General features: G+C 61.8%; 2 protein-coding genes across 3 annotated transcripts; both read left to right on the top strand.

The window, feature by feature from the left end:
* The first annotated feature begins 7,241 nt into the window (after positions 1-7,241).
* On the top strand, positions 7,242-12,352 carry DNPEP (aspartyl aminopeptidase). Its single transcript, XM_068195602.1, has 15 exons — positions 7,242-7,285; positions 7,416-7,491; positions 7,569-7,657; positions 7,739-7,852; positions 8,163-8,288; positions 8,427-8,557; positions 8,920-9,004; positions 9,427-9,534; positions 9,766-9,843; positions 10,167-10,250; positions 10,517-10,677; positions 10,834-10,873; positions 11,221-11,322; positions 11,672-11,839; positions 12,237-12,352. Exons 1-15 carry the CDS (start codon positions 7,280-7,282, stop codon positions 12,285-12,287), a joined length of 1,419 nt encoding a protein of 472 aa, XP_068051703.1. The 5' UTR covers positions 7,242-7,279; the 3' UTR covers positions 12,288-12,352.
* A 752-nt stretch (positions 12,353-13,104) lies between these two features.
* Positions 13,105-24,804, top strand: PTPRN (protein tyrosine phosphatase receptor type N). Of its 2 annotated transcripts, none has more exons than XM_068195597.1 (23): positions 13,105-13,268; positions 14,934-14,984; positions 15,176-15,289; positions 15,524-15,629; positions 15,748-15,946; positions 16,105-16,429; positions 16,640-16,756; positions 16,885-16,919; positions 17,039-17,325; positions 17,782-17,868; positions 18,022-18,101; positions 18,331-18,395; positions 20,694-20,906; positions 21,037-21,246; positions 21,335-21,482; positions 21,648-21,721; positions 22,021-22,098; positions 22,232-22,351; positions 22,457-22,623; positions 23,705-23,758; positions 23,876-23,940; positions 24,029-24,102; positions 24,203-24,804. In XM_068195597.1, the coding sequence occupies exons 1-23, from the start codon at positions 13,172-13,174 to the stop codon at positions 24,272-24,274; spliced, it is 2,838 nt and encodes a 945-aa protein (XP_068051698.1). In that variant the 5' UTR covers positions 13,105-13,171; the 3' UTR covers positions 24,275-24,804. The 2 variants fall into 2 exon arrangements, with proteins under 2 accessions (XP_068051698.1, XP_068051697.1); XM_068195596.1 differs by having other exon boundaries at positions 13,106-13,268; positions 16,885-16,964.
* The last annotated feature ends 46 nt before the right edge of the window (positions 24,805-24,850 follow it).

Here is a 24,850-nt window from a genome sequence, read left to right as displayed (position 1 = left end):
CGGGACGGGACCGCGCGCCGCTATTTGTATCCTGCTGACATCACCCGCCCCTCCTGCTGCCGGGCAGCCGGGGGATGCTGCCGCGGGGGACGTGGCCGGCAGCCCCCGCCCACTGCCCCTCACCTGCACACACCCCCCGGCAGACAAGGACCCCTGCGCCCCCCTGGGCGTCTCTGGGAGGCCTTGACACCGGCCCCCACTGCTCTGCCCCGTCCCTGGGACTGCGAGGGCAGGAAGTGGGGCAGACTGGTGGTGAACCCCCTATCAGGATGTAGTGCCACCCAAAGGGGGCCCGGACAGACAGACAGACAGCCTAGGCTGATGCCTTGAAGGGAAAGAAGGGAACCTTCACACCATCACTTGACCCCCTTGAGCCAAACCCCATGCCAGGTAGCCATGGTCCCCAAACTGGTCTTGAGCACCCCAAACAGCCCCTGATGATGCCCTGACCCACCCCCTGGCAAGAGCACCAGGCTCAGGTCTCCATGTGGGGCCAGACTCCCATCCAGAAAGTGAGCAATGAAGGGCCCTGGAGAGGGGTTGATGTGGGGAGACCCCTGCCCTGAGTGTGCTTCTACTGACCCACCTCCCAAACCCTCTTTCTGATGTGGGGGGCTGAGCACTGGCCAGGGTCTGGGTGCTTTTGGAGTGCTGCTGAGTGACCCCGAGCAGGTGCTGGGTCCGAGCCCCAGTGACGGTGACGTCAGCCCCTGTCCTCGCTCCGGCACATTCCCAAAGCAGCAGGCACTCAACCAAAATAGCCTTCCCAGCTCATACTCGTGGGGTGTGGGACATACAAACGTGGTATTTATAGTGGGGGAGGCACTCTCTTAACCCTTCTTGCTCCAAGCATGTGGAGAGCACAGCTGGATGGCGACCCTGCCTAGAGCAGCCCTAGCCCCTCTCTGATCCCCATCACCCTAAGAGCAGAACATATTCCCTAGGTTATCCCAAGGCACAGCAGGCTCTTCCCTGTCTCCTCAGTTTCCCCCTTGGCCAGGAAGTACACTGGGGATCAGAAAGTCCAGCCCAGCTCCCCAAATACTCACAGAATGGGGAATTTCTAAGTCCATCTGAAAACCCCCACTATGGCTTCCTGGACAAGTGGTGAGTAAGGCCAGGGACCCTCAGGGCCTTGCACAAACCCATGACAGCTGAAAAGGACATCCTGAGGGAGGGCATGTGTGCTGGAGGAAATCTTCATGAGGGTTCCCCTTGCCTGGGCAGCACCCCCTCTTCCCCAGACTCCCCAGCACACCCGGTGACCCCCAGCTCTCTCCAAGCTGGGCTGTTTTGGCTGACGTCAGCTGGCTCAGCCCCAGTGCCTTTGTCCCTGAAGGCCCTGGTGGAGGGGACCGCTGTGCCACTGGGCACAGGGTGACTCAGCAGCAGGACAGCATTCAGCCCTGCCTGGCCCTGCACCTCCCAGCCTTCTGTCCTGGCTGTAACACAGAAGCCAAGCAATGCCATTGTTCACCCATGGCAGCATCACCATCAGGCAAAGGCTCAGGCTTGTTCATGGAAGCATTCTCCACTGCCCTGTCTCTGGGAGGAACTCCCCCCTGCTGCCTCCCTGTTCCATGTCACTTGGGCAGCCAGCTAAAGTCTGGGTCCCACAGACATGCAGGTGGGCAGATGCACAATGCCTTGTATCCCTTCTGCTCCTCCGAGCCCCCATCCCTGGAGCCTCTCCCAGCCACCCAATTGTAGAGTGATGTAGTTTCTTCCCAGAGAGTGCAAGCTGCCTGGAGGAGCCTGCCTTTAAAAGGGAAGGTATTTCCAGATGAGGTTGTTTCATCCCAGCACAGGGAGAGAATGGAAGAAAGGGGGGGCTTGTGGGGGGAGAGTAGATGGAAAAACAGACAGCATCCTTCCTCCTTCTGGCCCCATTCCGAGTATGCCCTGCACATCCCAGAGCCCTGCACGTGTGCCCTGCCTGTGCCGCAAGTGTCAGCAAGCCAGCCCTTAGCTGTTGTGCAGAGGGGCAGGTGGGTGCCCCATGAGGGGGACTCAGGGCATCTGGGACAGCACATCACCAGGAACAGAGTTCAGCCATCCCTTTCCATGACCCCACCCCACTGCTGTGCCAGCTGGGACTCTGGGGAGGATGGACTCCTCGGGGATACTGTGTTCAGAAGTGCCTGGCACCCTGCCCTGGTAGGTTTCAGGTAGGTTGATTCAAATCCCATCTCAGGCCTGGGTAGCCCTCGTTCCCATCCTCATCCCACAGAGCAGGTGGGGGCAGGGTTGGAGTGCTCCAGGGAGGGGAAATGCACTCTTGGGCACTGCTGCTTGGAGGGGAAGCAGCTCCGAGGGGTTAACCAGGAGCATCCTCCTGACCCTGCTCTAGGGCAGACTGTTTGAAGTGGCCTTTCCTTAGCTGTGGTGACAGCCTTCCGGTATGGCTCTGGGCAAGCAGGGGCCCCACGTCTTGCAGAGGGTGGACAAGCCTCTTAGGAAATCCCTGTCTGCTTGGGGGACCCAGCATGCCAGGAAGGAGGGATGAAGTGCAGGACCCAGAGACCCTGCCTGAGTCCCATGGACAAGATGCCAAACACTCTGTGCCAACTAAAGACCCAGAGGCTGCAGAAAGTGAGGAGTCTGCAGAAGCCAGACGTGCAGGGCTGCCTCCTGTCCTGTCCAGCCCCGTGCAGCCTCCACACAGCTCCATCCCAGGCCGGGCTGACCCAGTCCGGCGGAGCCTGGGAAGTGGCTCCTGAACCCCCGCACTGGCCTGGTCCCAGTTTCGATCAAATCTTGGATGAGACTGCTGCCGGGAAGGCGTTTGGAGCTGGAATGTCAAACAACTCCTTCTGGTCATGACATCCCTGTGAGCAAAGCCAGCTGCATCCTGCAGCCGCCCCTCCTTCCTGGCCCTCCCTCCCTGCTGTTCCCCCAGGATTTAAACCCAGCACAGCCTCCTTGGGCTGTGGGCGTCTCGGGGCTTGAAGCTAGACAGGATGTGGGGACAGGGTGCTGGCCCTTCCTTGTCCCTATGCCCTGACACCAGGACCCAATGCCCCCTTATGCCTGGCCTTAGCTCAAGGGTGAGTTGAGGAATGGGAATGGGAATGGGAATGAAGCAGCGGGGGTGTCCATTCCCCTCCCTCCTGACCCCTGGCTGTCTTCCTTCATCCCACTCCTTTTACAGCCATGAGCCTCCCAGGCGCCTTTACCCTAAGAGGGAAGGACTGTGTGGCCCATTCCCCAGTGCTGACGGATCCAGGGTGCATGCTATTGTCTAAATAGGAGGTGGTTCTCCCTCCCTGCCTGGACCAAGGCCCAGCCTGGCCTGATGGGGTCTCAGGAACTGGGGGGTAAAGTCTCCAGTCCCCCCACATCTACTGTTCATCCCAGCTGCCCCCGTGCCTCTGCTCATTCCAGAGCTCATGACCAGGGGGTGCCTAGACTGACTGTTTCCTCCTGGTCCCCACCCCCATAGCCCCTGGTGATGGGGGTGCTGAGGACATTGTCCTGTCTGTGAATGGCACAGAATGCTGGGGTTCCCTGGATGCCCCCACGGTAAGCATGGATGCCAGGGGTGTCCAGATGCAACCTGTATAACTGCTGGAAGGTGTTTGCTCACCTTCTTTGGCCTTTGCATGTCCTCTGGGTGAGTTGTTGCCTCTATATTTCACAAGCATGTTGGGGGTGAGCTGTAGATGATGGGGGAGACCAGCTACTGCCATGTCATGCGGTTGCTTGACTCATACACTTGCCCCATCACTCATCTACAGCTGGCCCTGTGGTCCATGGGGATGTTGGGGATGTGCCCCCATCCCTGCTGCCTAGGGGCAGGCTAAAGAGTGTCCTGCCTTCATGGTCCATGGGGACATTCACCTGCCCCAGCGGTGTGGAGCTACTGAAGATGCCCAGCTGCCCTTGTGATCCACGTGGACGTGGGGGTGACAGAGTGGCTGAGCGGTCCATAAGAATGCTGCAGGCCTCGATAGCATCACCCATGCCAGTGAGATGAGGATGCATTACCCGCTGCATCGCTGGTGGCTCACGTAAGGCATGGCGGCCGCTCACTCAGCCTCCAGCAATTCCTGGGCGCTGATTTCACTTTCCCATGCTCAGACACGTGGGCCGGGATGCGGGGACCGCCTCGATGGATGCCATCCCTTTGCTCATCCTGGCAGGGCTGGCAAGGGGGGGTCCAGGCAGCCTGGCAAGCAATGGGAGAAGGGGGTGGCACTTCCTGGATCTCTGCTGTGTTTACAGTCTTTGTCCTGGGCCATCTTTCTATTAACTCCTTCCAGCAGGGAGGGCTAAGCACTGCCTGCCCATCCCCAGAGCCTACTGCCAGCAGGGAACACTTGTCTTACAAAGCCTGCCCAGAACCCCACCTGAGCTGCCAGGGGACATAGGAAGGACCACAGTGCCCTGTCCCTACTGGCCCTTCCCTGCCAGGCACCCCTGGGCACACACGTGAGCCCAGCAGCGGGGTACATACATGCAGAGGAGGAGCTGATGCCGTTTTGGAAGGGCTGCCTCTGGCTCCTTGCTGCACTGGATGATCCGTGGGGCAGCACGGGATGGGGGACAGAAGCACTGTCTTCCTAGGAGCACGGTGATGGGGTAGGGGGCAACCATAGCAGGTGCTGTGCAGCCCTTGGCACCCAGCCTGGGGTGAGTCACAGCCCACCCGGATATAGCCATCAGGAGCTTTTTCTGGAAGTCCCGCTGTGCTGGGAATAGCTGTGGCACGCCAAGGCACTGCCCTTTGCTCACAGCGGCAGGGCCAGCCGAAGGCCACACCCGGCCCTGCCACTCACTCCTGCTCTGACACCCTCGAGCCAGGCACGCCCTGCTCCGGCACACACACACCCCAGGAGCCATCCGCCCTGAGCACCCACTGGGTACCATCCCCTCTGGGCATCCACCGCCTGGGGAGCCAGGGCCTCTAAATGTCCTCAGATGTCCCTCAGGCACAGCCTGGGAACCATTCAAGAGCACCTGGCCCTGAGCTGGGTCCCGGCAGCAGGGGGGGTGATGCTGGCAGGAGCAGCGTGGGGATGGCTGCCTGGCATACAAGTCCCTTTGACACATGTATCCCAGCTCTGGGCTGGAGTGCTGGGTGCTCCCAGCCTGGTCCCAGCCTGGCCTGGGGGGCCTGGCCCTGTGTTGTGCTGTGGTTGACATGGAGACCCTCCAGCTGTCTGTTTGCAGGGTGCCAGGCAGTGGGAGTGCTCATTCCCATTTGGTGGTGAGGAGAGGCAGGTGTTGGGGGCTAGGGCATAAATCCAGAGCTGTCAGGAGCTCTCAGCATGACAGGTCACAGGGTCAGGGGCAATAGGACCACCAGTTTCCAGTCCTCAGAACACGGACAGCGTCTCCAGCTAACAGGGTGCCCACACGGGTGACTCAGGAGCTGGGAATCCAGCTGGCACCCAACACCTGGGCCCCATGCAGCACTCACAGGCTGCCACGTCCATCTCCCAAGGCCACATACACATTGCTAGGAAGAAAGGATCCTGCTGGGAAATGATGCACGAAGACTGACTGAAACCCAAAACCTTTCTGCTGCATCCAGCCCAGGAAGGGAACCCAGACGAGGGGAGGAGGCACCCTAATCCATGCAAGACCAAGGGGTCCTATCCCTTGGGAGTGCCCCTGGGGCTGACAGGCAGCTTGGGTGCTGTCCTGCCACCGTGCCAACTCCCAGAACCCAGTGCATTGCTGTCATTCAGAGACATTTGTTTCCAACATGGCACCAAGGGTTTGTGTCTTGTTTCCTGTGAGGGCCAGGCAGTGCCAAGGCAGGGGAGCAACAACGATGGGGGGCTGCAGCTTGGCTGTGACCCACCCCAATCCAAATATACCTAGCCTTGAGGAAGTGAGTGTGTTTTCCTGTGCACCTGCACCCCTCTGCAAGCAGGTCAAGCCCCATTTTGGGGCAGCCCCTGCTCCCCCAGTTAGCCCTAGAACTGGGGCACACCGGGGCAGGATGGGTGACCATCGTTGCGGATGCCCCTTGTTTCCCACTCCCACCCCTCCTGGCTGTGTCCTTCTTCCACCCACCCTTAATTCAGCTCTACCCTAGCCTTGTCAGGCACTGTGCTGGTGTGGCCCGGACCAGGGTGCGGGGTGAGGGCTGCACGGCGTGGATTGCACGGTGTGGGGTGTGGGGTGAGTGCAATGTGCATGGCAGGGGGTATAGTGTGGGAGGTGCAGGGTGTGGATCGTGGGGTCGCAGGTCGTGGGGCGCAGGGTGCACATTGCCGATTGCAGGGTGTGGATTGCGGGGTGCAGTGCTGGGTGCACGTTGCGGGGTGCAGGGTGCGGATTGCGGGGTGCAGGGCTGAGTGCACGTTGCGGGGTGCAGAGTTCGGAGTCCGGGGTGCAGGTTGCGGATTGCGGGGTGCAGGGTGCAGATTGCGGGGTGCAGGGCTGGGTGCACGTTGCGGGGTGCAGGGTGTGGATTGCGGGGTGCAGGGTGCGGATTGCGGGGTGCAGTGCTGGGTGCACGTTGCGGGGTGCAGGGTGCGGATTGCGGGGTGCAGGGCTGGGTGCACGTTGCGGGGTGCAGGGTGTGGATTGCGGGGTGCAGGGTGCAGATTGCGGGGTGCAGGGCTGGGTGCACGTTGCGGGGTGCAGGGTGTGGATTGCGGGGTGCAGGGTGCGGATTGCGGGGTGCAGTGCTGGGTGCACGTTGCAGGGTGCAGGGTGCAGATTGCGGGGTGCAGGGCTGGGTGCATGTTGCGGGGTGCAGGGTGCGGATTGCGGGGTGCAGGGCTGGGTGCACGTTGCGGGGTGCAGGGTGTGGATTGCGGGGTGCAGGGTGCGGATTGCGGGGTGCAGTGCTGGGTGCACGTTGCGGGGTGCAGGGTGCGGATTGCGGGGTGCAGGGTGCGGATTGCGGGGTGCAGGGCTGGGTGCACGTTGCGGGGTGCAGGGTGTGGATTGCGGGGTGCAGGGTGTGGATTGCGGGGTGCAGTGCTGGGTGCACGTTGCGGGGTGCAGGGTGTGGATTGCGGGGTGCAGGGTGCGGATTGCGGGGTGCAGGGCTGGGTGCACGTTGCGGGGTGCAGGGTGTGGATTGCGGGGTGCAGGGTGCGGATTGCGGGGTGCAGGGCTGGGTGCACGTTGCGGGGTGCAGGGTGCGGATTGCGGGGTGCAGGGCTGGGTGCACGTTGCGGGGTGCAGGGTGCAGATTGCGGGGTGCAGGGCTGGGTGCACGTTGCGGGGTGCAGTGTTCGGAGTCCGGGGTGCAGGCCGCGCATTCCTCCACGCCAGCAGGGGGCGCTGGGGGGAGCGGCGCGGGGCGGTGGCGGCCATGCAGGTACCGGGCGAGTGGCGGGCGCGGGATGGGGTCTGGTCGGTGCCTCCCGGGACGGGGTCCCCGGTCCCGCGGGGGTCCCGGCCCGGGGTGGGGTTTTGCCGGCGCTGTGCGGTGACGGCGGTGCCCGCAGGCGGCGGCGCAGGGCTCGAAGGCGGCGGCGCAGGAACTGGTGAAGTTCGTGAACCGCAGTCCGTCGCCGTACCACGGTGAGCACCCGCCCGGTCCCCTCCCCGGCCCTCTTCCCCTTCCTCGCGGGCGGCCCTGACGGCTCTTGCCCCCACAGTGGTGGCCGAATGCCGCAGCCGGCTACTGCAGGCCGGCTTCCAGGAGCTGAAGGAGACGGAACACTGGGACGTGCGGCCGGCGCAGAAGGTGGGCCCGGCTGGGACGGGGCGGCGGGAGCCGGGGGTGGACGGGGCACCTCACCCCTCACCTTTACCCCTCTGCCTCCAGTACTTCATCACCAGGAACTACTCCACCCTCATCGCCTTCGCCGTCGGCGGCCAGTTCCAGCCTGGGAATGGGTTCAGCCTGCTAGGGGCCCACACCGACAGCCCCTGCCTCAGGGTAAGGTCACCCGGCTGGGTGCTGAGTCCTTCTCTGGGGTCCTCCAGTTTCATGCCACAAGCAAAAACTATCCTGACTACCCCTGTGCCCTGCAACATCATTGTTGTCTCCCTACACCTCCCAGAGCAGCCCCTGCATTGCTCTGCCTGCTGCTGTCTCCTCTGTGTCCCCGGTCCTGCAAAGCCCGTCACAGCACCCTGTGCTGGCAGCATCAGCAGCGAGGCTCTGGGCATGAGCTGCCCAGTTCCCACCAGCTGCCCATTCCCCAGCACTTCATGGTGCCAGCAGTGACACCTCTGCTGTTGCCCAGGTGAAGCGTCGCTCTAAGCGGGGACAGGTGGGCGTAGTGCAAGTCGGTGTGGAAACCTATGGAGGGGGCATCTGGAACACCTGGTTCGACCGTGACCTCACCGTGGCCGGGAGGGTGATCATAAAGGTGAGTCTGGTTTAGGGCATGCATGGTCGGATAGCCGTGTGTCTCTGGTACTGGGTCACTGACCCCCACACAGAGTGGGACCTGTTGCAACCTCTCAGCTCTGCGGGCCTGGCGCCAGAAGTCCTCCTTGTGTTTCAGGATCAAGCCACGGGGCGCCTGGAGCAGCGCCTGGTACGTGTGGAGCGGCCCATCCTCCGCATTCCTCACCTGGCCATCCATCTGCAGCGCAGCATCAATGAGAACTTTGGGCCCAACACCGAGCACCACCTGTAAGGCCTGGCTCAGCCCTGACTCCTGGCCAGCCCTTGGGAGGGTGGGGACCCAGCTGAAGCAGAGCCCCACCTTAGCTCTCCCTTTGTCAGCCACTCGTTGCAGTGGGGAGATCTGCAGTGGCTTTTAGCCCCATAGAGTACTTCCAGGAGATGCTTCCAAGCATAGGATTTGGGAAAGGACACTGGGGTGTCCTGAGGTGGCACAATAGATTCGTGCTTAAAATGTGCATTCTTCCTCCATTTGGCATATCAGTCATTCCCTGCAGGAGCAAGTCAAACACGCCAAGAAGGGTTGGCAGTGTGTGACCCAAGCAGGTAAGGTGAGCGAAGCTCTGCTCTAATGTTGCTGACCCCCACAGGGTTCCCATTCTGGCCACTGCAGTGCAGGAGGAGCTGGAAAAGGAGGTGCTTATGGAGTCCACACCTTGCAGTGCTGCGGCCCAGGTAAGCTGTGTGCCAAGGATCAGCAGCGACGCTTACAATGACCTCATACTTGTCACCTTTGATTTTGAGTCCTCAGGGACCTGCCACCAGGTTCCCCTTCTCCCTTTGGACTGCTGGTAACCTTCCACTCTGCCTCACGTCCGTGTACATGGCACATCTGTTCAGCCATCTCTCTCTTCTCACCCTTGCCTGCAGCCAGTGTGGAAGGGGTGCATCTCCCTGAGGAGGCAGGGCAGGGACGGGGGGCTAGTACAGGGGCATAGAGCTGTCCTGGGTGAGGTGGGGCTTGAACATGGGAGATGTTAATAGGAGAGAGGACTCTGCCAACATAAGCAGGGTCAGGGACAGCTTTGCAAAGGGAAACCAGGAGTTTCTCCTGCCATCCACTGCCTGCCCTGCCCACGGCTCTGCTTTCTTCCCAGGCAGAGCGGCACAGCCCTGTTCTGCTTTCCCTGATCTGCCCCCAGCTGGGGGTGAAACCAGAACAGATTGTGGAGCTGGAACTATGCCTGGCAGATACGCAGCCAGCGGTGAGTAAGGGCAGGAGCCTCCCTCTGTCTGCGCACAGCCTACAGGCTGGCACTACACAGGTGTTACCTGGCACATGTCCTTTGCCTGGGGCGTGCCTGGACTGGGAGCTGAATGGAACTAGAGGGAGCTGCTCCTGAGGGGCAGAGATAAGGGTACTGGAATGGGAACCCAGTGGCAGGTACTTTTTGGTAACCCAGCGCCTGTGCCCTACTCCTCTTGGCTCTCTGCAGACGCTGGGTGGTGCCTTTGATGAGTTCATCTTCTCCCCACGTCTGGACAACCTGCACAGCTGCTACTGCGCCTTGCAGGTGAGAGGGGAAAGAACCTGGAGAGTGCAGTGCACCCCAGCTCAGCTTTGGGCTGGCCAAAGGTTCTGCAGGGGGTTGTGTTCTCATGGAATGGGTCTAGATTGTTGGAGGACCTGGAGTTGGATGCCCCCTTTGCTGGGTGTGTGGGGGGTGTCCCAGCAGCTCCCAGGGGTGACTCCTGCTGTCACTGGGCAATGTGTGTGCCCACAGCTCCCTTCCTCCATGCTTTGAGCTCTCCTGCAGGATTTCCTGATGACTCAGTCCTGAGATTCCCAGGATGGAACGGCACTCAGACTGGTGTCCATTCCCCCCTAATCCTGCAGGCCTTGATTGACTCATGTGCAGCACCCTCGTCCCTCTCCCAGGAGCCCAATGTGCGTCTCATCGCGCTCTATGACAACGAGGAGGTGAGCGAGGGGCACAGCCATGGGGTGGCTGGCACCAGAAGGGGCTCCGTGTTCTCTGCTCTTCCCCAGCCATGCCTAGCAGGAGAAAAATCCCACACCCCAGTGGAGGAAGCAGGGATTTGCTTACACCCACATGGATCGTGGCCCAGGCAGGGGTGGGAAGCACTGGTGTGTCAGGAAGCTGCATTGCTGGCATTAGGGAGCACCCTGTCACTCCTCTGGCCCCTGTGGTGCTGCGGGGTTGTGCTGATGGTGATCCTTGGCAGGTAGGGTCAGAGAGTGCACAGGGCGCAGAGTCCTTGCTAACGGAGCTGGTGCTGCGCCGGATCTCTGCATCGCCACACAACCTGACAGCCTTCGAGGAGGCAGTGGCCAAGTCCTACATGATCAGTGCTGATATGGCCCACGCTGTGCACCCCAACTATGTGTGAGTAGTCTGAGCCATGCCACGGGCCTGACCCTAACCCTGTCCTGGCACCTGTGGGATGTATCCCCATCACTCCCCAGGTAGTACAGACAGGACAGTCCTTGTTGCAGCAGGGAGGGAAGGCTATAGTGTGAAACTTTTACTTCTCTTTTGCAGGGACAAGCATGAGGAGAATCATCGTCCAGCCTTCCACAAGGTGAGGGCAGCCCTCTGCTTTGATCTAGGATGGTTGCTGTCTGTCCTGCAGCGCTGTGGATTGTCTAGCATTCAAATAGAAAACGTTTATCCTGCAAAGGGATTTGACTATGCCACATGTCTGATGTTAATCACTTGGGATCCCAGTCTTGTCCATAGAGCTCCTCCCTGCTCTGAGCTGGGGCTGACCCCATGGAAACACTGTCCCCCATCCCCATGGGCTCACCCAGGAAAGGGAGGATGAACTGATATGTTGGGGTGGTACGGCAGTGCCTGGGCACGGGTGTTTCCAGGGCCACTGACTATTCCTGGGTCCCATCACGGGCCTGCGGTGCCTCCTTTGTGCAGGGCCCTGTCATCAAAGTGAACAGCAACCAGCGCTACGCCTCCACAGCTGTCACTGAAGCCGTAATCCGGGACATTGCTGCCCGCGTGGGTGTCCCACTGCAGGTGAGTAGGGCTGGGTGAGCCCTCCTTGAACATCAGGAGTTTGGGCTGCAGCCCTGCCCCTGGGTTCATCAGAGGGGGCCTGTGCCAAAGCTCTGTTACCGTGTCTGATCCCACTGGGGTCTCTGCTGCCTGTTGCTCTGGGGCTCCAGCTGCAGGACTGCCTCAGAGAGCAGGCTGGTGAACAGAATGGAGCCTGGCCTGAGTGTGTTCTATCTCTGGAGTGTTCTTTGAACCCTGGCGTGGGTCGGTGCTGCTTCCTTGCTCCAAGTCGCCTCCCTTCAGGGCTGAGGGCCCGTGTGGGAGGCCATGGGGTAGCATGTGGAGCTGCTGAGGTCTCACCTCCTTGCAGGAGTTCATGGTGCGCAATGACACACCCTGCGGCACCACCATCGGCCCCATTCTGGCCTCCCGCCTGGGGCTGCGTGTGCTGGACATTGGCTGCCCGCAGCTGGCCATGCATTCCATCCGGGAGATGTGCTGCACCTCAGGGGTGCTTCAGAGCATCACCCTCTTCAAGGTGAGCCCTGTGTCCCCTATCCTGTGCTAAGGCTCGCTCCCTGCTGCTCTACATCTCCTACATCCCCATGTCCTCATCCAGTCCCTGCTTTGGGCCTGAACCCAACCATCCCACAGAGCTCCCCAACTCTAGAGCAGCTCAGGTACTGGCTGCTTCCGGAGGTGCCCCCTCTCATCCCAGCCTTCCCCAGTGACTGCCATACCTAAGTAGTTCCTATGGCAACCGGTGCTAGCCTTGAGTCAGCGATGGGTTACTATGGCGACGCGGTCCTGCTCTCTGCAAGTAGCTGCCTGCTATGACGCTGTGACAGGGAGCTGCTGCCTGCCCCCACTGCCGTTCCCCCCACCCCACCCCACACTGCCTTGCTCACCCACCCTGACAGCCTCTCTTCTTCCAGGGCTTCTTCGAGCTCCTGCCGACAGTCAGCAGCAGCCTGGTGGTCGACTGAACGTGGTGGGGAGGGAGTAGCAGTGGGTTTAGTCCTGGGGCCATTAAAGCATTTCTGTCTCACCAGCGAGTGGTCCATGACTGTGGCTGGGGGCTGACGTACGTGGCTCCCCCTGGGGACTCGCATGGTTCCTACCTGTGCTCTCCCCTGGAACCGTGAGCGAGACATATTCACCCATCCACAATCCCTTGTCGAGGGGTGCTGGGGGTCCCAGCTAAGGTGCCGAACAGGGCTCGGCTCTTGCCCAGGGAGAGATGGCGGGAGGATGTCCCCTGTCTCGTGCAGCGCGGGGGACGCCCCTTTCCCCAGGAACGAGCCTGCCGCGTGCGCAGGGATCTGCCGGCACCAGACGCGAAGCTGCTCGCCGGGGCCGGGAAGGGGGTTCCGGCCCGGGCCGGGGCTGCCTTCTGCCCGCGGCCGGGGCCCGGGCGGTGCCGCCGGGCGGGGTACGAGGGTGCGGCTCCACGCTCGCCGCTCATTGGGCGGCTCTCAGGGGCGTGTCCCACGCGGGAACCAGTGCGGCCGCAGGGCTGGGAAGGGGCGGGCGCTGATTGGCGGGGGCGCTGCTGGCGTTTGGCACACCCCCGGGGGGCGTGACTCGCCCGCGGGGACGCTGCGATTGGCGGGGCGCTCGGCAGCGTCTCCCCGGAGCGAGGCGTGATTGGCCCCGCTGGACAGCGGGGGGCGTGAGCGCGGCGCTGAGGGCAGCCGCGCGGGTCTCTGATTGGCCGCGGCGCGGAGGGGCGCGGCGCCGCGGCAGCGCGCAGCGCGCCATTGGCGGGGCGGCGGCGGCGGGCGGGGCGCGCGGCGCGGCGGGGAGCGGGTTGGCGGCGGCGGCGGGGGCGCGGCCGGCGGGTGCGCCATGGTGCGGCCGTGAGCGGAGCATGGGGCGGCGGCTCCTCCGGGCGCTCCTCTGCCTCCTCCTCCTGGCCGGCCGCGGGCAGCTGCGTGACGGTGCCGCCGCCGCCACCGCCGCACACGGTGAGACCGCGACCCCGGCCAGGGCTTTGCCCCGGGCTGCGCGAGGGCCGGAAGGAGATTCCCGGGGAGTGGCGGGGCACGGCAGTCCGCGGCCGGTGCGGTCGTCGCCGCTATAGGTTGCTGTCACGGCGTGCAGCGGCGAGTCCGGTCCCTGGAGGACAGCGGGACAGGGCGCGGGCCGGCACCGCGAGTCGGCACCGCGGGTGCGCCATTGGCACCGGGGGCGCCCTTCTCCCGGGGCTGCCGGGCCGGCGGGTTTGCTAAACCCGGGGCACTCCGGCGGATGTAGAGGTGCCGCCCCGCCGGGCCCGAGAGCCAGCAGCTACGGGACGAGAGCAGAACGGTGATTGCTCGTGCCCGGGGCAAAGCCGGTGCCTGGGGCTGCCGCAGGGATGGGGAGCCCGGGCCAGCGGCCCTAAGCGTGGCTTCCTCCGAGACTATGCCGCCCTTTAGCCGCCCTCCGTCTGTTAGTGCGGCCCGCCCGGGCCGGTGCACCCGCTCTTCTCCAGGTTGGTCCGTGTGGTCCGTGCTTGGTGCTCTCGGGGACCCGAGTGTCGTTGTCGATAGCAGGGCTGCAGCCCACCGGCACGGCACGGCACGGCACGGCACGGCTCCGCTGACTCACTACCGAGCGCCCGAGGCTGCTGCGCCCCTCGTCCTCCAGCGGCCCGGGAGAGCCGGGATGGATCCGGCTGCACCGCGGGGGCCCGCTGCCCCCGGGAGCAAGCAGGGAATGATACCGGGACGGCCGCGGCCGAGCACCGTCTTGGCCGAGGGAGCCTCCCGGAGCTGGGGCCGCCGCCCCTCCCGGCGGAGCGCGGCGTCTCGGCGGGAGAGCGCTGCGCCGTTTCAGCACCGCGGACAGCGCCGGCCCTGCCGGCCCGGCCCGGCCCCCCGCTGCCGCCGTCCCTGGGGTCTCCCCTGGCAGTGGGGTCCTGTGCCCCGCACCTGCGGGGCCTCCGCCCCAGGGGACGCTGGCCCGAGGGTGCCAGGGTTTCGGGGACCCTCATCCCCACTAGCCCCCTTCCCCCGCGGCGGGCTTGATGGGCCCCTCCCTCCCCTCCCCCCGGTTGTTTTCTCGTTCCTTCCTTGCCATCCGGGGCTGAGTCATCGCCTGCTGCCGTCTCGCTGCTGACGGTCTTGGACCGAAACGGGGGGGGGAGAGGAAGGGGGAAGCCGCCCCCTGCCCAAGTGCTGCCCGCCGAAGGGGTTGGAGAGGTACACACCCCACACCCCCGACACCACTACATCCATGCCTTGGGGTCCGCCTCACAGGGAGAGTGGATTCCGGTGTCGCTGGGTTGCATCCCTTCCTCGTAGTGCCACATGTAGGAGGGCAGCAGATGTGGTTTTGCAGGTCTCTGCTGCCTCAATCTTACCTTCCCAACGGCCAGCACCCCAAAAACCTCCAGGCCTTCCCCACTCTCCAGAGCCAAGGGCATACTTTCTATACAGCCCCCATCTTGTCTCTGAGGGGCAGAAAAGACTGGCACCGAGCCTCTGCTATGGGCTACAAAGCTGTGTCCCCTCCCACCATCACCACATTGCACGCCTGTGCTGCTTTTCTGGAGCGTAGGGATCCCCCAGGCAGCTGGTGATGAGCAGATCCCATTGGAGTCCCCCTTGAATGCTGTGCTGACTGGCCTGTCTGTCTGTCTGTCCCAGGCTGCCTGTTTGACCGAAGGCTGTGCTCCCCGCAGGAGGTGTGTGTGCAGGGTAAGTGGCTAGCAGAGGTGCAAGGATCCCCTCTCCCTTCCCAAGTGTGTGTGAAGGGTACAGGGATGCCTTGCAGGGGAACCTAGGGTGCAGTGCACGGAGGCATGGCAGGAGAAAGGTGGGGCTGTGCCTGGAGATCCTCACATCGAGGTGTTTGTTCATCCAGTCCCGCTCACTTCCATCTCTTGCAGATGGGCTGTTTGGGCAATGCCAGGTGGGCTCCGTGCAGGACAGACCCTACTTTCAGGTCACATCTCCTGTGCTCCAGCGTCTGCAGGATGTCTTGCGGCATCTCATGGCACAAGGTGAGCGGGACAGCACGGGGGAAGTCGCTGTGACCCTGCAGGGAGGGATGTCAGGTAGAATTGCCTTGTGGCTCTAGAACTGTCTGTGGTCCTGCTGGCCCAGAGTGGGCTGAGGAGCAGTGGGGTCAAACCCAGGCCATGGGACACAGGGTCAGAATATCAGGACGGCATCCCATGCACTCACACCATGGTTCCCGGGCTGCCTTCATGTCTCACAGCCTCCTCCCACGGCAGGGCTCTCGTGGCAGGATGGCATCACCCAGTATGTGATCTCTCAGGAGATGGAGCGCATACCCCGCCTCCGCCTGCCGCCCTCGCTGGAGCCGGTGGCCAGGGACAGGTAGGACAGTGCCAGCAGAGCTCAATGGAGCAGCGAGGGCTTTCTCCGGCAAATGGGATTAGGGAGGGGACCTCCTCCTTTACCCAGGTGAGTTACCCCAGGGCTGTTTGCCTTCGAGGTTCCTGCCTCACCGCAGCGAGCCCCGGCGAGCTGCACTAGCTCCAAACCCTGGCCTGCCAGCAGCTCAGCATTTGGAGCAGCCCCCACCACTGCTGCTATCCCCTCTGGTGCAGCGGTACCTGGAGCACGTCCTGCTGCCCTCCCCACCCCAGCTGGGCTACGAGGAGGCTCTGCTCAATCCCTACTCCTACCACAAGGTAAGCTGGGGGGTGAGCACCTTCTCCTGGCCAGAAAAGTAGAGATTGGCAGGGAGCTGCTGCACTCCCAGCACTTTTCTGCTGGTGCTGGAGTACCCCCTGCCTCCACCATGGGGTGACAGGGGACCTGTGGGGTTTCACATGTGTTTTGGTTGCAGTTCGGCTATCAGGATGGTGCTCACCAGCATCCCAGCAGCTCAGCCAGGCAGAGCTCCGAGACCTCCTCGCTGCTGGGCCGGGTCCCTGCCCAGACCCTTTTTGGGGCTGGCCCTCTGCCCTCCTATGGTGGGCAGCCAGGAGTGGATGGGGGGCATCTTTTCCAGGACTTGGGCATGCTTTCCCTGCCCAGAGAGAAAGCTGGCCGCCCGGACCCTGCCAGCACCAGGCTTCAGCACAGCTTGCGGCTCCCCAGTGACTACAGAAACATAGAGGAGAGGGAGCAGCAAGCACCCCTGGCTGCCCAGCCACCCTCTGCACAGACGGGTACCTTGTTCTCCAGCCAGGCACCAACCCTTGTCCCTATCCTGTGCCCACAGCCATGAGTTCCTCGTGGCTCACACTTTCCCTCCTCTTTGGGTTTATGCCCATGGGCAGAATATACCCGCAACCTCCCCTACTCCATCTGCTTCATCCCTGGCCCCTGATCTCCCTGCAGATGCAGAGCATCCAACCTGATGCTACATCCTCTTGCAGATGCTGCCCTGAAGAGACTGGCTTCTCTCCTGGCCAGCTATGGCCTGGGGCTGCCAGAACTGAGTCCCCAGCAGATAAGCAGCCTATCCACCCTCCTCCAACTGCTCCAGAGCTCTGGTGAGCTGGGTGCAGGGATGGGACAAGCAGGGACTGGCAGCAGCAGGTGCTAGCATGCCCTCTTTCAGGGTAGGGAGTGTTGCCTTTTGGGGTGGGTGCTGCAGGACCTCTGTCTCTCTCCTTTCCAGGTGTTGTTGGCCCTGAAGTGCCCACAGCGAAACGGGTGGGTTTGCAGCAGGGTGATGCTGGAGGAGGTGCCATGGCACAGGTGGGATGAGGGGGAGAAGAATTTCCCCAAGGTTCTCCTCAGAGATTCCAGCTTCTCCCTTTTCCTCCCTTCAGGTGATGGAGGGGGACATGCAGCATGGAGAGGAGCCAGTGCCCCCTTCTTCCACAATGCCACCCCCCAAAATCCCAGCCAGCAGCTCCCCAGGAGATGGAACGAAGGGCAGGGCAACATCCTCACCAGCTCCCCAGGCTGGGCCACAGCAGGGACAAAGTGGGGATGCACTCAGCCCTGGAAAGCACATTGTGGTGGAGAAGAAGAGCTACACAGAGATGAAGGACAGTGGGGCACAACAGGGCATGAGGCCACTAGACGAGTATGGCTACATCATCACAGATCAGAAGTGAGAGCTGGGGTCATGCAAGGGGGTCTGCCTGTGTGAAGGGTCTGTATCTCCCCACCAGCAGCTGTCAGAGCTTCACATGCTTGACTGAACCTGTTGGGTCTTTGGTAGGGTTGGGTTTCTATGGGGTCAACTCCCACTGATGCGTTCTTTATGCACAGCCCTTGTTCCACCCCAAAGCCTTCCTTTCCCAGCCCACACCAAGGCCAGAGCTCACTGTTGAAGGATGGAAGGCTGGGAGTGTTTGTGCACGAATGTCTCTGTGCACACTCGTGGGCAAGGCACCACCACCACCACACATCACCACACTCTTCCCTCCAGCCCAACCTGACACCTGCCCTTGCTGTGTGCTTGGGACTCCCTGAGCCTGCCTATCCATGTTCCCTAGCCGTGGGGAGCACAGGGCTGTCCCCTCACCCCTGCTACCCTCTCCTCACCCTGACACTGTCCCCACAGGCCCCTGGGGCTGGCTGCAGGCGTGCAGCTGCTGGAGCTCCTAGCCAAGCACCTCCACCTCTCCACCGCCAGCTTCATCAACATCAGGTGAGGGTACTGGTGCCATGGGCTGCTGCTGCCTGAGCCCTGGCCATGCTCAGCACTCCCAGGCAGGGGAACAGGAGGGACTGGGCTGTGGTGAGGGTGGGTAGGGGGTCTGCATTTCCAGGTCTCACACTGTGTCTCCCCTCTCCCCGGCAGCGTTGTGGGTCCTGCACTTACCTTCCGCATCCGACAGAACCCCCAGAACTTTTCACTGGCAGATGTGGCCAGCCAGACTGGTGAGTTGGGCAGTGTCCCCCTGATCTTGTTCCTCTCTTCCCCTCCTGCTTGTGGAGTGCTTCTTCCCAGGGACCAGGAAGAGAGGGCTCCTACTGTACATCCCTCTGCCTTTGGCTGAGGTGGGGACCTGAAGTGGGCAGCTGTCAGAGCTATCCCTTGGCTCTGTTTCTGGGGGGTCTCTTGTGTGGAGGGGAAGCATTCCTCTGACCATCTCCTCCCTGTCCACAGAGCAAGTGAAGGGAGAGCTGGAGCACGAGCTGGGCCTGAAGATTGTGCAAACAGGAGTGGGAGAGGTAGGAGTGAGTAAGGATTCCGTCCCTTGGGGCTGGTGAGCCAGGGATAGGGGAGTGGGGGTGCTGGCCCTGGGTACAAGCCAGGAGCCCCCAGCCCTGGGGTACAAGGGTCTTTGTGCGTGAGCTGTCCCTGCAGGTCTGTGGGGCAGCTGAATAGTAGAGGAAACTGGGCAGTGTTTGGGATGCTGTGTTGGAGATAGACTCCAGTCCTGTGTTGGAGGACTCCTGCTGGAGACTGCTCCAGTCCTGTCTGTCCATCATCCCCCTCCACTGCCTGGCAGCATGATCCTGCCCAGGGCTCTCAGCTCTTTTCAAAACAAAAGCTCCACAATGTTTGAAGGTGGTTTGAGTCAAATTCCCAGAGGCTTTTCTTCCCCCCAAGACTTGGGGACTGCAGGCTGTGTCCCTCAAGGCTTATCCTCACCCTTGCCTCCCTCCAGCCTGCACACCCATCTCAGCTGTGGCCTGGGCACCCGAGCACTGGGATGTTCCCAGAGAACTCCACAAACCATAGCTAGGCAGGCAAAATGTCATCATGGCCCCAGAGAATGGCAAAGCAGCTGGAAGCAGGGATGGAACAGGAACCATCTGTTTGGAGAGGGGTTACCCCTCCCCGTGCTCCTCTGGGGAGCCACAGGAACAGTCTCCTGGGGCAGGGAACGGGGGTTGGAGATAGGGACCAAGCCTAGCTCCTGTGTTTGCAGCCTGAGGAGGAAAAATGGTGTAGCACATCCCCAGCCCAGTCCCCATTTCTCATTTCTTGTCATGTGGCTGTAGTTGTGAGCAGGGAGGGAGGAAGGAAGGGGGGAACTTTGGAGGAGGCCATGAAGAAGGAGTGGCCTGGCCACTGAGGCAACCTGTCTCTTTCAGCAAAATGCAGAGTGCGTCTATGGCAATGCCTTTTGATGAGGCAGGTGGCAGGAACTGGGATAGATGTCAGAGATTACCAAGATGGAGCTCAGAGGAAGCTGAGGCAGCTTTGCCAGCCCCTTTTTGCATTGACCTTCCCAGTTCTAACCAGCTTGTGCTTTTCCTTCATTCCCTCCTGGCTCTGGACTTGGTGGGACTGGTGCAGGATTTGAGGAAGAGGGATGTTGGGAGGCAGGGAGATGGCAGGGCCTGGGCAGGCCTTGGGAGAGGAATCCCTTCTGTCCCTCCCTGGCTCTGCTGACACCTCCAGGGGCTGCAGGGCAGCTCCTGCTTGGGTGCTCCGGGGAGCTGGGAGGTGCTGGGCCTGGTGGGTGCCCTGGCTGCAGGACTGGCTGGACCCTGATGGCAGTCCGGTGCTGGGGGGCAGGTGGCAGCAGGGACACCTAGGCCGGGGACATCCCCAGGCAATGATGATGATGATGATGTAGTTGATGATGGTGCAGTGTTCCCTCAGTACTCCATCAGGCTCACGGCCAATGGGAGGCTGTGGCAATGAGGTAATGCAGGGCTCTGGCGGCTCATTGGGCACAGGATGTCTGAACTGGTGATGCCCCAGTATCCCTGTGCTGCCCTAGCGGGACCTAGGCAGTCATGGCATTGACAGGAAGGTCTTGTCCAGCAAGGCCTGAGCAACATACTGTTACAGCATGGGACTGGCATGGATTGGGGTGTCTCTCACAATCACAGGGAAGGAGCCCTAGAGACACAACCTGTAAGGTGGCAGCGGCTGCTCTGTGTCCTAAATGAGGAGGGCAACAGGGAGGACTTGTCCCCTAGCTGCTACAGCTGGGATGGTACCAGCAGTGCTGGCATATGCCCCACCCTGCCTCCCTCAATGTTCTGCTGTGGAGCAGTGGCTGCATGGGAGAGCCAGCCTCAGCTGGGAAAGTCCCCTGGGAGTGGTGCACCCAGTGCTGCGGTTGCCTATCCTACACCATTAACTCCTTGGGCTGAATTCAGCCCTTGTTGATCTCCAGCTGGGCAGAAGGAGGCCGTGGAACAAGAGTTCTAAGGGGCTACTGCCTGCCTTGTAGAAGGGCAGTCCAGGCTGGGTTTGCCTCAGGCAGCAGCCCTGAGTGCTGGAAGCAGGGAAGCAGGAAGTCCCTGCTACCTGGGTTTGGTCAAGCTCCTCCAGCTTCAGAGACACCACTGTAGCAGTTCCCCATGTGACACATAGGTGGGTGCACTCTGCCTCACCCCAGTGACAGCAGCTCTGCCCCAGCTGAGGGTGCTGGGAGAATCAGCACCCTCAAGAAGGGAAAAGAGCCCTTGTTCTGTTTTAACCCCCAGCAACCCAAATGTGCAGCAGAATAGGGTCTCTGCCCCCCCAGCCCGTGCTAACTAACCCTTACTTGGCTTGGTCCCCAGCGAAATGAGGCTGCTGCCTACTCACGCCCGTCCCGCTTCGGGGATGGCTTCCACTCGGTGCTGCTGACCTTCATCGCCCTGGCCTGCGTGGCGGTCATTGCCATCGCAGTGTCTGCGGCCTTCTGCCTCCGGCGCCACGCCAAGCAGAGGGAGAAGGAGCGCCTGGCTGCCCTGGGGCCAGAGGGTGCTGCTGACACCACCTTCGAGTACCAGGTAGGGCCCTGCGGGATGTGGGACCCCGCAGGATGCGTCACTGCCATGTGTCAGCATCATTTGGGGTGCATGGAGCTGCCCTATGGCGGCACGGTAGCCAAAGGACAGGGCTCTTGCTGGCCTTCCCCAGGAGCTGTGCCGCCAGCACATGGCTGCCAAGTCTCTCTTTGGCCGCACTGACGCACCGGCGGCACCAGCAGAGACTTCAAGGGTCAGCAGTGTCTCGTCCCAGTTCAGCGACGCTCCACAGCCCAGCCCCAGCTCCCACAGCAGCACACCTTCCTGGTGCGAGGAGCCTGTCCAGTCCAACATGGACATCTCCACCGGACACATGATCCTGGTGAGCCAGCCTGGAGGGCTGCCAGCCCCCTCCCCAGCCCCGGATCTGTCCCTCTGCTGCTGGGCTGACTCCCGCCCCTCTGCCCCAGGCCTATATGGAGGACCACCTCCGTAACCGGGACCGGCTGGCCAAGGAGTGGCAGGCACTCTGTGCCTACCAAGCTGAGCCCAGCATCTGCTCCATTGCCCAGAGTGAAGCCAACCTGAAGAAGAACCGCAACCCCGACTATGTGCCCTGTGAGCATCCCAGCCACCCTGCCCCAGGGATCAGCCCCAGGGACCAGCTGTCCTGCTGGAGCAGGGTGTGGGGCATGGGGATGCTCTGGGCCATGGCTGGTTGCAGCATTAGTGTGCCTGCAGCTCCTCTAGCCACTCACCAAGTCTCCTGGCCTGTTCCCCCAGATGATCATGCGCGGATCAAGCTGAAAGCCGAGAGCAACCCATCCCGCAGTGACTTCATCAATGCCAGTCCAATCGTGAGTAATCACTGGGGGCTCCTGCCCTGCCACCCTGCTCCTTGATGTGCCCATCCTAGGTAAGGTTTTCACTCTGGGATAGAGCTGGACTGAAATTACATCCCTCAGGGCTACAGATGTGAGCTTTGTGTCTGCCCCATTGCTCAAACAATTGTTAAATCCCATTTTCATCCTGGCTGGGGCACCTGAATCTCCCTTCCCAACCCTCCTATCACCTCTGGAGTATCCCCCTACTCCTTCAAGTGTCACCAACCCCTGGCCGAAGAGCGTGAAGTGTGATACCCCCTTTCCTGCTCCAGATTGAGCATGACCCACGGATGCCAGCGTACATTGCCACGCAGGGGCCACTGTCCCACACTATTGCTGACTTCTGGCAGGTGAGTGTCACGCAGCTGTGCCAGCCCATTGGGGTCCCTTTGTGTGCTGCCCACAAAATGGGTCGCAGGGGCTTTACTGCCCTCCCACATGGGCTGTTCCCCAGCAGTGAAACCCCCCTTGCCTTGCCCACAGATGGTGTGGGAACATGGCTGCACTGTCATTGTCATGCTGAGCCCCCTGGCCGAGGACAGTGTCAAGCAGTGTGACCGCTACTGGCCAGATGAAGGCTCCTCTCTTTACCACATTTATGAGGCAAGTGTGGCAGGTAGCCTGGGGCGTCCTCCAGCCCCTGTCCTCCCGAGCATCAGTGCAGCACTTGCCTGGCTCTGATGCCCACGGTCTGCCTCACTTGGGCAGGTGAACCTGGTGTCAGAGCACATCTGGTGCGAGGATTTCCTGGTGCGCAGCTTCTACCTGAAAAATGTGCAGTCGCAGGAGACCCGCACCCTGACGCAGTTCCACTTCCTCAGCTGGCCGGCCGAGGGCATCCCCACCACCACCCGGCCCCTCCTTGACTTCCGCAGGTGAGCGCCCACCTGGCACCGTGCCAGCCCTTTGGGAGCCAGCGGTGATCCCAAATGCAGGACACTGATGGGCGAGGTGAGGACATCGCTGCCACGATGATGAGGGTCGGGGCCATGGCATGGCCCAGGTGCAGGGATTAGGAGCTGCCATGGATGGGAGGGAGCAGAAAAGACAGGTTTTGGCCAACTTGGGATAAGGCTCAACAGAGTTTGGCGGGCAAGAAACCTCTGGCTGATATTGCCAGGGCTCTCCAGCCTTCACAATGAGGGTGGGAAAAGTGCTCTTCCCCTGAGCTGGCACGGAGGGCAGCATTGACTGGCACCTTCCCTAACCATGGGTGCATGAAGAAATCCCCAGAGCCAGCTTTAAACTGGCAGTGACCTATTGCTCCCAATGCCCTGTCGCCAGTGGTGGATCCCCAGCTAGCCCAGGGCAAGGGCTGCAGGACTGGGACTGCTCCCAGGAGACTTGCCTGCCCAGGTCTTTAGGTCCCTGGTGGTGGTGGGCTCTTGCCAGGCACAGGCTGCTCACTGTCCCTGGGTTGTGTGGGGCAAGAGACCCAGCCTAGGGCAGTAGGGGGGTCTCTGAGCATGTCGCCCTCCTCTCAGTCCCGCTCACGCTCTCTCTCTCTCTCTCTCTGTCTCTGCCTCTCTCTCGCAGCTGCCGGCGTCATTTTTGTGATTTGCAGCTAGTAATCTGGCTCCAGTTGCATAGTCACAAAAGTGATCGTTGGCAGCCGTGCCTGCTGCATGGAGCATGCCAGGAGCCCCACCGGCGCCTGGCCCCCAGCTTCACGCCCCACCGGACCAGAGCTGCTCCCTGGGGGTCCTGCCACTGCTCCCCTCCCCAGGCTGGGCTCCTGAGGAACTGAGCTCCTTTCCCTGCCCCAGCCACTTTCCACTCGTGGTCCCCATCCCATGTCCAGCACCATTGTGGAGGCAGGAGGAGCCATGAGCGGGACCCCCAGGGCCACATCATAGTGTGCTGCTGCCCTGCCCCACTGAGCACAGCAAGGGACACCTAGCACAGCCTTGACCCTGGCACAGCAGGGCACTGATCTGTTCCCTCTTATCCTTGCAGGAAGGTGAACAAGTGCTACCGGGGTCGCTCCTGCCCTATTATCGTGCACTGCAGGTACTGCAGGGGATGGAGGGGTATTTGGGTTTGAGGGTGACTTAAGGCTGGGACCTGCTGCCCAGGACCAGCCCCACTGGAACCAGCTCCCCTGGACCAAGCATCTGTGTTTTGCAGTGATGGTGCAGGCAGGACTGGGACCTACATCCTTGTCGACATGGTCCTGAACCGAATGGCCAAAGGTAGGTGCAGGGAAGCACTATTTCTGCCCTGTCCATGAGCTTGGCCTATGAACTCCCCTCCTAGCACCCCTCTCTCCCTCTGCCCCAGGGGTGAAGGAGATAGACATAGCTGCTACGCTGGAGCATATCCGAGATCAGCGGCCTGGTATGGTGCAGACCAAGGTACGCCCCAAAATGGGGATCCTCTCCCCCCACATAAGCATACATAACCCCTGGGGCTGAGGTGGCAGGGATCCTCATGACTCCTGCTGTGCTCCTGCAGGACCAGTTTGAGTTTGCACTGACGGCTGTGGCCGAGGAAGTGAACGCCATCCTGAAGGCACTGCCGCAGTGATGGCAAGGAGCCCTCCCTCCCCTCTTGTCTGCTCCCTGCCCTGCGCTTCGCACTCTCCTCACCAGCCTCTGGGGCTGCTCTCCCTGTAAAATGCTGTCTGTGCTTCTGGCTCTGCTCCCCCTGCCCCCAGGCGCCCCTTCTCATCTCCCCAAGGACACTGACCTCAGGCCCTCTGTGTGCAGGAATCCCATCACACCCACTGTCACCTCAGAGGGGACAGGGCTTGTGGCCCTTAAGACCCGTGGAGGGGGACACCAGGTGGTGCTGCTAGGAACTGGCAGGGGGACTCCCCAACCTGTCAGTTCTGTGTTAGCCCTCTTCCTGTACCCATGTGGGGGGCAGAAGTGGGGGCAGGGGTCCTCCACAGCGGCGGGGGAGCATGGGGTGCAGGGGGGCCTGGCCCAGCCCCACTCCAGGTCCCCTTTGTGTGCTCCCTGCCTAGTCACTCGAGCAGAAGAAAAATTTCTAGAGAACTATAATTTTGTATCTTGATGTGAATAAAGTTCTTGTGTCACGTTCGTGCAGCTGCAGCCAGGCCTGGCCTCTGACTGTGTGTATTGGGATAGCACGGGGAGG

The sequence above is a fragment of the Anomalospiza imberbis genome, chromosome 7 (assembly GCF_031753505.1).
Source record: "Anomalospiza imberbis isolate Cuckoo-Finch-1a 21T00152 chromosome 7, ASM3175350v1, whole genome shotgun sequence".
Taxonomy (NCBI): Eukaryota; Metazoa; Chordata; class Aves; order Passeriformes; family Viduidae; genus Anomalospiza; species Anomalospiza imberbis.
Note: the sequence above shows the minus strand (reverse complement) of the source record. Positions and strands in the feature narration are given on the sequence as shown.

What these genes read in the sequence shown, in the direction of transcription:
- PTPRN (XM_068195596.1), top strand. Translation starts at nt 13,172, where the DNA reads ATGGGGCGGCGGCTCCTCCGGGCGCTCCTCTGCCTCCTCCTCCTGGCC. An exon ending in GAGGAGGTGCCATGGCACAG is followed by an intron (nt 16,965 to 17,038) that starts GTGGGATGAGGG and finishes TCCTCCCTTCAG; the next exon opens with GTGATGGAGGGGGACATGCA. An exon ending in TGCAAACAGGAGTGGGAGAG is followed by an intron (nt 18,396 to 20,693) that starts GTAGGAGTGAGT and finishes CTTGGTCCCCAG; the next exon opens with CGAAATGAGGCTGCTGCCTA.
- DNPEP (XM_068195602.1), top strand. An exon ending in CGCTCTATGACAACGAGGAG is followed by an intron (nt 10,251 to 10,516) that starts GTGAGCGAGGGG and finishes GATCCTTGGCAG; the next exon opens with GTAGGGTCAGAGAGTGCACA. An exon ending in GCGTGGGTGTCCCACTGCAG is followed by an intron (nt 11,323 to 11,671) that starts GTGAGTAGGGCT and finishes ACCTCCTTGCAG; the next exon opens with GAGTTCATGGTGCGCAATGA.